The 9,866-nt window shown below is 39.6% G+C and overlaps 4 protein-coding genes across 4 annotated transcripts; 2 read left to right on the top strand and 2 right to left on the bottom strand.

The window, feature by feature from the left end:
- Nucleotides 1-107: 107 nt before the first annotated feature.
- Nucleotides 108-471, top strand: LOC117569498 (cytochrome c oxidase assembly factor 3, mitochondrial). The gene has a single exon (XM_034250682.2). The coding sequence runs from the start codon at nt 205-207 to the stop codon at nt 469-471; it is 267 nt and encodes an 88-aa protein (XP_034106573.1). The 5' UTR covers nt 108-204.
- A 161-nt stretch (nt 472-632) lies between these two features.
- On the top strand, nt 633-1,761 carry LOC117569496 (dimethyladenosine transferase 1, mitochondrial). Its single transcript, XM_034250679.2, has one exon. It carries the CDS (start codon nt 633-635, stop codon nt 1,629-1,631), a length of 999 nt encoding a protein of 332 aa, XP_034106570.1. The 3' UTR covers nt 1,632-1,761.
- LOC117569497 (uncharacterized) lies at nt 1,650-2,545 on the bottom strand. Its single transcript, XM_034250681.2, has 2 exons — nt 2,375-2,545; nt 1,650-2,288 (listed from the first exon to the last, which is right to left on the bottom strand). Exons 1-2 carry the CDS (start codon nt 2,430-2,432, stop codon nt 1,858-1,860), a joined length of 489 nt encoding a protein of 162 aa, XP_034106572.1. The 5' UTR covers nt 2,433-2,545; the 3' UTR covers nt 1,650-1,857.
- A 986-nt stretch (nt 2,546-3,531) lies between these two features.
- Nucleotides 3,532-6,230, bottom strand: LOC117571568 (uncharacterized). Its single transcript, XM_034253777.2, has 2 exons — nt 5,959-6,230; nt 3,532-4,271 (listed from the first exon to the last, which is right to left on the bottom strand). The coding sequence occupies exons 1-2, from the start codon at nt 6,056-6,058 to the stop codon at nt 4,015-4,017; spliced, it is 357 nt and encodes a 118-aa protein (XP_034109668.1). The 5' UTR covers nt 6,059-6,230; the 3' UTR covers nt 3,532-4,014.
- Nucleotides 6,231-9,866: the final 3,636 nt, after the last annotated feature.

The raw sequence follows: 9,866 nt of genomic DNA, 5'->3' as shown, positions 1-9,866 counted from the left end.
CTAATAGTTATTTGACGATGAACAACCAATGTTGACAATAGAAAATCGAAGTTTTCAAATAAGATATAAATATCGATATATTGTTTTTGTTATCGATGTTTCATTCCCCATCGCTGATGTGAGGGATTTCATAAGTTTTGCCGAAAAATTTCAATCACAAATCAAGCAGGCGCTCATAACAAACGTAATCTGAATTAAGTAATAATGTCGGCATCGGATCAAGCACCCAAAATAAAGTACGGCGAATCCGCACCAAAGCTAGACAGAGCCCAACTGCAGTTCATGAAACTGATCGAGGAGCAAAACCTTGATCGTGTGCAGAAATTGAAGCGCGTGCGACGCAATAACCTCCTCACTGCCGGCGCTTTGGGACTGTCTGTGGTGGCCATTTACGGCTATTCGATATTCTCGGTGCAGCAGGAGAAGTTCCTCGACGATTTCGAGGAGCCCAAGAAAGTGACAACCAACTAAAGTGCCCATCAATTGTTGTCTACTCTTAGTCCTTTAGTCCTTAAGCGTTTTTTCTTCATTCATTTTCTACAACACACTGAAATCGTTGCACCAATTATAAAGTGAGTACTTGTCTCTTAGAACCGTTGGAGTACTAATTAACACTTTTTACAACATTACAGATGTCTCAAGCCGCCGCACGCATCCTCAACAGCGGTGTGCGTTTGCCACCGTTGCCCACCATTCGGGAGTTAGTTAAACTCTACAAGCTGCAGGCCATGAAGCAGCTCAGCCAGAACTTTCTCATGGATGAGCGATTGACGGACAAGATTGTCAAATCTGCTGGCCGCATTGATCCGCGTGATATTGTTCTCGAAGTGGGTCCCGGTCCAGGCGGCATCACACGCTCCATTCTTCGCCGGCAGCCACAACGCCTGATGCTGGTCGAGAAGGATGAACGCTTCACGGGCACGCTGCAGCTGCTTAAGGAGTGTGCGCGTCCACTCGACTTGCAAATGGATATTTACTACGAAGACATCTTACGATTTAACATCGAACAACATGTGCCGGACACCGAGCAGCGTATCCATTTGATTGGAAACCTCCCGTTTGCAATTTCGACGCGCCTGCTCATCAATTGGTATGCCGATGTGGCAGCCAGACGTGGCGCCTTTCGACGCAACGACACTTGCATGACGCTCACCTTCCAGAAGGAGGTGGCCGAGCGTATTTGCGCCGATCTGGGCAGCGAGCAGCGTTCACGGCTTTCCATCATGTCACAAATTTGGACGGAACCGGTGCTCAAGTTCATTATACCGGGCAAGGCGTTTGTACCCAAGCCACAAGTTGATGTGGGTGTTGTCAAGCTCATCCCGCTCAAGCAGCCCAAGACAGAGTTGCCGTTTGCGTTGGTGGAGCGCGTAGTGCGCCACATTTTCAGCATGCGCCAGAAATATTGTCGCCGTGGCTACAGCACCTTGTTCCCGCCCGAGATGCGTGAGGAAACCACTAATAAACTCTTTGAACAAGCCGATGTAGTGGATACGCTGCGTCCCTTCGAGTTGTCCGTTGCTGAGTGTTTGCGTTTGGCTGAAGTCTATGCTGAACATCTGGAGTCGCATCCCGAGGTGGCCACTTATGACTATCGCGGGCCAAAGCAGCCGCCCAAGTGCCTGGACTGAGTGGAACGATTTCATTGATTTGTTTTTCCTTTCTATTTAATTGTATAAAGTGTAATACATAAGTAGTTGAAAAAAATTGTAAACCAACCCGTTGATGGGAGTTGAGTGTAAATTGCTTATCAAAAGTGTGGACGGAATGTTTTGTTTGGACGAGATTCGAGTATAAGATTCAACTGTCGTTAATGCTAAGGCACTTATAAAAGGTACTTGATGCTCCAAGTAAGATTCAATTCGATTGGAATGTGCTAAAGATGACCAGCAACAGAGCTGCAACGCTAGCCAAGAGAGAACTCTTTAGACCGCTGACACCATTGCAGCGATGATCGAGGAAGCAGAAGCAGTATGTCGTATCTGTGAAATAATCACGTTTCACATCGTGCTCCTTGATCGTGTGATTGACATAATTGGCCAGGATGAGATCCTGAGAGGCCGGTCGGCATCCCTCGTATTTGTCGGCTGGTATGTCGCGGCGGAACTTCAAGGCGCTGAGGCAATCACGTGTTATGGTCTCCTGGGTGCCACGACGTTCCGTCAGCTTGACACAAATGTCGTCGCTCTCGGGGCATTGTTCGCCCAGGAAGCCAATGCCGCGCCAATTGAACTTTTCGGCACAGCCGGGCGTGGCCGATGTGCAGCGATAACACCAAATGGCAGCACCTACGACAGCATAACAAATATCAATTAGTACAATGTTGCTGCTGCTTCTTCTTCTGTTTACTTTTTGTGGTGAATCAGATGCCTACCTTCGTGTATTAATGCTGCGATTAGCAGCAGTACAGTGATGGATGCCAGCGTTTGCATTGTTATTGTGTAAAAATTAAATGGAATTCAATAAATTTATATCTTAATATTGATAACACAAAAACAGCGACAAAACAACGCCCAAACTTATTGAAATGATGTTAGCAATGTGACCGCAAATTAAATGTTAATATATACTAATGTTTTATGTGCAAAATATACTATTATTTATATTGACACCAGTTGGTAACACTTTAGGGAAATTTCCCAAAAGCCGGTATTTTTTAAAATGATTTTTCTTTCTTTATTTGTTATCTTTTTACATTTTATAATAAGAACGAGCAACTACCTCTATAGATAAAATTGGTTAAATTTACCCATCAGATAATTTTACTACTATATAAAATGTACTACAAATGATCCCTAATGGTTATTTCGTATATATCGATAGCCGCTGCTATTTGCCCAATACTTCTACTTTCCAACAGTGTGGAAAAACGTAACGCTCATGAGCGCCAATTCAAAAGCTCAAACAGCACCAATAAGTCAAACGTACTACCGTAAACCAAATATTGCTTGTGTTGGGTGGGAAAGTAAAAGGTTTTATCTTTGTTTACTATTTAGTACCATGACTCAGTCAAATGTTGTTTGTTTACGACACATAATTTATTTGTTTGGCATCAATTTGGCGACTTTACAGCCTATTTCCGACACACATATTTTTGGAGTTTCCTACCACCGGTCATATGTATTTTTAGAGCTGCGAAATTGATATGCAAATCAGAAAGAGCGAGCAATAAACTTTTGCTCGTATTTGGTGATCGCTTTTAGAGTAATTTTTTTTATGCGAGGAATGTGCGATGTTTGCCAATTTAAAGGCCAAGATGAATCAGCCGGCCAAGTTAAGGCGGCACTGTTAATTAAACGAACCGTTGTCGGTTGGCAAAGTCCAAATAAAGAGCGAAGTGGCAAGCGCGTAAGACCAGTGAATGCGAAACGTATTGAATCGTCACGCAAAGAAAGATGCTCAAATATGGAAATGACGAAATATCTTTTTCGGGCTACAATGGGCAAAATAAAAATATGAGAGTTTGCGATTTGAATACACAAAATACGCTGTTGTTATTAATATTTCATTAATTGTTTTTTTATTTGTTGTTTTTGTATTTTTGTTGTTGTTTATCACTAAGAAACTAAACAATTTTATACAGTTAGTCACAATTGCAAATATCGCATACAGTGTTTTTTGAATAAATCAAAATAAATTAGTGTGTTTATAACTAGAGAAGGCAAAGAAGTTAATATGTTCACACATGAGATATGATAAAAGATCATCAAAAGGTTTTACAAGAAATTATGCAAATTATTTTTGTTTTGTTTTGTTATTTACAAATTGGAATAATAAATAAATTATGTCTGCTAAATGAATCATTCACACACACACGCACACTCAGAATAAACAAACAAACAAGCTAACTAAGTCATTCACACGCACTCGCAAAACACAGTTACTAGAGAACTAAGAATACATTTTATGTAAAATCACGTTTCAGGTAGAGACCGCTCCTCCCCCTTTTCCACCGGCAATTGAACCGGGCGGGGCGCTTGGCAAAAGAGAGCAAATAGATGCTTTTGCCGTTGTCTAGACGGAGACAACAAACTCCTTGCCGGTCTTGAAGTCGACGCACTTGAACTGCGGACAGCACTTGGGGAAGCTCCAGTTGAGGTCACTGGGCAGCTCCTCGCAGCCGGGCATCTCGATGTAGGGACAGGTCTCGATATTGATCTGACGCGCCTCAATGTCGCACGTCATGGCGGCACAGATGCCCTTCGGCTTGTATTCCTTGTCGGGCAGCATGAAGCGTCTCGTGAGCTTATCGTAGCATTTGCCGGGATGCGCTGTAAGTATCATGAAGAAGAAGAAGCAGAATGCGAATGTTAATGTGAATTCAGTTAAAGCGGAAGTTGTTTTTCTGCTCTCGGTTCCCTGTTGTGCTTTATTACTACAACTGCCTGCACTTTTTCATCATTATGTATATGTGTTATTTATGCACAAGGAAGTTGACTACAACAATACAACATCAACAACAAAAACAATAAAGAACTGCGTTCTATGCAAAACTCAACTGGCAAGACATGCTATATATAAATATGTGTATATACATATATATTTATAGTTTCCATAAATATCTGTAAGTATTTACTTTACTTTCAAAATGATTCGTTTTGAGGTTTCTTTTTATTTATTTTTACGATTTTTGCATGACTTGCCGAAAAGACTTAGGCCACAAACTCGCAAACACAAAAGACTCAAGGCACGAACTTGACAGTCATGGCGAAACAGAATAAGTAAAATACATTCAGAGCTCTCTTGTGGCATAGTTATAAATAAAATCTCTTCAAGTCTCAAGTGGTAATTGCAAACAATTGACTTGGCTTTTATATTTATAACGATTTGCCGCCGGCTGGAATTTGCCGCAGCTAACTGCCTGTCGAAGTTTTGATTAATGGTACTCCCCATTTGCCATTCAGGTCGCTGGCGGTACAATCTCAAAGAGTTTGCACATTCATTTTGATTTATTTTACGTGCTGTTGTTTTTTTTTGTTTTCTTTTCCTTTCTTGTTTTTGTTTTGTAGCTAATTGAGTTGGCGATAAAGAAATTCGCCAGTGAACTCATCGCCTATTTTTAAGCGTTAATTAGTCAGCGCTTAGGTTTAGTTAGCTATTCGTGCTACTAAACCCGGTCAGAAGTCGAACGACCTTCAGCGAAATAAATCGAGAAACTATTTTATCAAGATCTGCGACATTTTTGTAACACAAATCCGCATAGCTATGCAAATGAATTTGATGAACAAAACAAAAAATCAGCACATTTCTTATGCTAATTTTTGGCAGATGCGAAAAACCCAAAAATACAAAAAACCGAAATTCGTACAAAGAAAAATACGGAATAACTAATTTAGTTGTTGTTGCCAATTTTGTTTTGCGTTATTTGCCCATTTTTTTCCATTCATCTCTTTCTTTGACGTCAACAAAAAACAGCAAAACAAAATATCAATCAAACTATGCTTAAAGACAAATAACAAAATTGAAAAAACTAATCTCTTTTTATATGACGTCTGATGACTGACGTCGATGGCAAACAGTTACAATTAAAAGTATAACAACTCTTTGGAAGCCAACAAATCTAAATTTGAAAATACTACGAGTATGTTGAGACTAAATACAAACATACTTATACCCTCAACCTGTTTCATAAATCAATCAGAGAAACTGCCAACTGCTTTCAGCTTTATGCGCTTTTTATTATTGCTAAAGGTCGTTTAAAGCATCTGACCATGTTTATGTGAAGGCTTTGTTTATGACTGAAATTAATTAAAAACTTAATTAAAAAGTTTCCAATTAAGTGACATATCGTGCTACTAGCTCCCCTGAATATATTTACATTTTTTTGTTTTTATTTATATAAAATTTGTTGAAAACTATCTAACGATTCTATCACATCTTTAGCAATGGTTGCAAATCAATTGATTCTCTAGCAAAGAACATTTACATTGAGTACTTCATTTTTTTTTTAATACTAACCATTGTGAACTTGCGCGGGTTGCGTGTAAACAGCAGATTCAACAACGCAGGCGAGGCAGGCGATCAACGCGAATGCAACACAAACTTTTTCCGCGTACATTTTGCTTAGTTTTGTTTGATATTATTTATTTGTGTGTAAAGAATGCTTTTTGTTTTTTAACTTTTATTCACTTGGCGTAAACAGACGTAGATGTTTAGCGTAAGATTTTTGAGCTTTGTATTTTTGTGTAGAGCTTGGCTTTGCACTGGGCACTTAACAGTCAGCGACTGAAGCTATAACGGCAAGAGGCGCTCATATTTAAGCTCGCCAGCCAACAGAAGCGACCGACCGTTGTGTTGCTCTCACACACACACTATCTTATTTGCTCTCGCTCTCTTTGGTGGGATGGGATGGGTTCTGGTGGTGTGTTGTTTGTGGGCTGCAAAGCACATGTTTTCTTTTTGATTGCGTTGTTTGAGCTTCGAGCTTCAAGCTTCGCGCGCTTCTTTCGCCACACATTTTTGCGTCTTGGGTTATTCCACGCCTAACACGCACCATAAATCTTAGAGCACACATACATATGTATACATAGTAACTAGTATTTATAATAACATAAGTATGCACAAACTTGGTTTGCCGGCGAAATGCTCTCTCCGCTCTCTCACTCTCTTGCTCTCTCTTGACATGGCCTCCATTGTTTTATGGCTCTCCCACGCTGAAAAAGCACGCCATTGTTCTGCATTATTTGCAGTTTGCTGTAATTAATTAGTGTGCGATTATTTCAAATGGCAGTTGGTTGTTTTGCCGGCGGCGACATCTTACCAGATCCGTAAAGATCTAGAAACTCCAAATGTGGGTGTCTACAATTACTTGGAGGCGTTGCAGCCCAGCCCCATTCTGTAGCTTTCTTTCATTTTATGACAAACCCAATCTGATCTTGACTTAGTCAGCGGTAAAATATGTAACTTACATGGGTGTTTTATGTGCATCAGAAAATAACTACAGAATTGCAATAGTGACTGCCATACAAGGATTCTTTCTCTATAAAATTCCATTTTCTTATTTACGTTTTGAATGTCGTTCTTCATTGCGACGCCTTGAGAAAGAGAGGGAGAGAAAACTTGATGAACCTGCCGCTGCGACGTGTACACTGTACAGGCTAACAGTGCTTATTATCCCATTCGAGCGACGCCAAGTTGACGCCGCTGGCCGTCAGGGGGCGTTTCGCTTAATGGAAACTAGTCGCCTGCTGCCTGTTTTTGTTTTATTGCATACCAAGCTTTAAATACTTCTTAGTTCCATGCGGCTTTGATCGAGTCCATGGCACAGGCATATATGGATGACTGTAGCTAGAGCGACAGTGAGGGCAATTATCAAGAAGCACGATAAGAGCTTTTGGTTATTATTTATATACTCACTTCTATGCTCGAAATAAACAAATGAAATTTACGTAACCCAATTGACTTGTACGGTTTTTGATTAAAGTCTCACAATGTGGTTGGCTTTGTTGTGATTTAGGGGTTCGTTCTCACTTGATTGCGTCTTGGAGCCCCCCGAATACCGAATACCCGTTAAACCCGTTTCGTGTCTTGATACGCATGTCACACTTGCAACGAGCGACGCAAAGTCGCGACAGGCGAATCCGAGCTCAAGCTTCAGCTCTCAAGTTCGACAAAGATAACAGCAGCGACCGTGTGACGTCAATTTGTTGTTTTGCTGTTGTTGTTCTACCCGTCAGCTATTCAACAAAAGGGTATAACATGTAGGTTTTTTAAAATCTATATTTCTTTATCATTATTTTTTTTTTAATAAATATTTTTTTATATTTTCCCACAAATTAAGATAATTATAAAACCCAATATGACTTTACCAAGCCAAATGTAACTATTATTAATTTTTATATATTATATATACTACTATATATGTAAATTCCTCTTGACCATATCTATGAGATATTCAAGTGCAGATGTGTCCTGAAAAATTCACAACAATCAGATTAGAAACTTGGACTATAGTCCAAGTTATAAAGTTATAAGTAGAATTTAAGACATTAAAAAGAATTCATTTGTTGACTGCTAGTATTTTTTATCGGGTATCTCAAAGTTGAGTATTTTTGTCTGTAACTTTGCAACTTGTTGATGTTGTTGGTGTTTTGTTTGGTTGTGTTTGGAGTTGTTTTTGACATTGCCTTGGCCTGGCGAGACTGAAACCGAATTCATTTAGCGGCGCACGCTGGAATTTATTAATTATGACCGGGTACAACGTTTTAGCACACGACACGGGGCAGGGGGGGGGGGTGGCGGGGCGTGGATCTGTGACTTGGCGGAAGCCAGAGAGGCAACTTGGAGCCAGGGGGCAGCTATGCTAAAAATTCCATTCCAAGCAGCCGTTTTATAGCTGATTTATTGTTTATTCGTTTTAATGTTATTGCTCATTTTTGGCCTACGTGCTGGACCCAATGTAACTAAAGCAATAACAACGATAAACCCCTCGGCAAAAATCGAAACCAAAAACAAAAAAAGTAAATAAATAAGACGAAAAAACCGAATTGATAAATATTTATGGAGTTTGGGTTTTTGTTTTGACGTGACGCATAATTAGTAATAAATTGTATATTAAAACAGTCGCAGTCACATACAGTAGCACGATTTCGATACCGTTCAAGCGTCCCCCCCCCACTTCCCTCGCTCGCCTATACACTTAATAAACAATTAATTGCTGATTAATTTCAGTGGACGTGTGCCGCATAAAGTCGAATCATAAGATGCTTGATTACTCCATGATGCAGTCAGTCCCTTATTCCAATTGACATGTAACCATGTGACCATGTGAACAAAGAAACAAACAGCTGAGGAAATGGCAACAGCATGGGAAAGGAAATGTTCAGCAGGCGTCATCTTAATAACATATTTTTATTTGATGACTTCGATTGCAGTCTAAACAACTGTTGCTAAAGCTTTAATCAAAACAAATTAAAACTGTTACCATTCATTTATTTATTTGCCTAATTTATTCAGTTATTCTTTTGCTCTCCACATGCATAACAAAAGTTCCAAATGAACGTACTTGATTGTCAAGTATAATGTTATAGTTAAACATTTGTTTGGTATTCCCCAGAATTGAGTGAGAGATATTGAGTGATGGGCGAAAGAAATTTCTTTAAAAGCAACATCGGAGGCAGACTTCATAAATTAATTTAAGTTGAAATTTGCATATTTAACACGTCGTTTTTTCGTATACATTTTCGTTTGGCAAAAAACCCCGAAAACCCAAAATCCGTATACAAAAAACATGCAAGTAGAAGCTCAGAGTCTGGCGCCAAAGAAATTGCCAATAATCCATCAAGCGGTTTGAGTGGTTTTGTTTATCACACACTCCCCTAGCGTCTCAGATTCGGAAACTCAGCGTCTTAGTCTAAGTCTAAGTCTAAGTCTAAGACAGCTCCAGCCTCCGACATGTGCTAATCGCTCGACGGTGCGTTGCGTGAAGTTTTTATTACACGTCGCCGACGCGACGTCGCTACTGTCCAGACCGGTCCATAGATGAATTTTTTTGAATCTATTTCCCGGTCGAAATGTGACTGCGATTGTCTCTAATTATGCAGGAATTTTAGATGCGGCGTCCGTCGACGAGTCGCCACGATAAATTCTGCGAATTTGACAGTTTTTTTTTTCTTAAATATTATTGTTTTTTATTTGACCACCGCATGTCATAAATTAATTTCAAAGTGATGGAATGTAAGGTGTGACTAACTTACAAGGTTCACTTTAAAGTTGCATGATCATTGTGGTCAATTTTAAATTACTGTTCAAAGACATTTTCCATAAATTTACATCAGAGTTGAAACTATTAAATGTAGCATTAAACAATATATAATATATGAACTTTTCAATAAAATCTTTAAGATGAAAGATGCAGTTTTGAAAAC

Source organism: Drosophila albomicans, chromosome 3, assembly GCF_009650485.2.
Source record: "Drosophila albomicans strain 15112-1751.03 chromosome 3, ASM965048v2, whole genome shotgun sequence".
Taxonomy (NCBI): domain Eukaryota; kingdom Metazoa; phylum Arthropoda; class Insecta; order Diptera; family Drosophilidae; genus Drosophila; species Drosophila albomicans.
The sequence above is the reverse complement of the archived record's forward strand: the minus strand, read 5'-3'. Positions and strand labels throughout refer to the sequence as shown.

Bases quoted from the DNA above. Each gene is read 5' to 3' on its own strand.
- LOC117569498 (XM_034250682.2), top strand. From the start codon at position 205: ATGTCGGCATCGGATCAAGCACCCAAAATAAAGTACGGCGAATCCGCA.
- LOC117569497 (XM_034250681.2), bottom strand. From the start codon at position 2,432: ATGCAAACGCTGGCATCCATCACTGTACTGCTGCTAATCGCAGCATTA. The intron at 2,289-2,374 runs GTAGGCATCTGA...ATGCTGTCGTAG, and splicing joins CGCAGCATTAATACACGAAG to GTGCTGCCATTTGGTGTTAT.
- LOC117569496 (XM_034250679.2), top strand. From the start codon at position 633: ATGTCTCAAGCCGCCGCACGCATCCTCAACAGCGGTGTGCGTTTGCCA.
- LOC117571568 (XM_034253777.2), bottom strand. From the start codon at position 6,058: ATGTACGCGGAAAAAGTTTGTGTTGCATTCGCGTTGATCGCCTGCCTC. The intron at 4,272-5,958 runs GTTAGTATTAAA...TGATACTTACAG, and splicing joins ACCCGCGCAAGTTCACAATG to CGCATCCCGGCAAATGCTAC.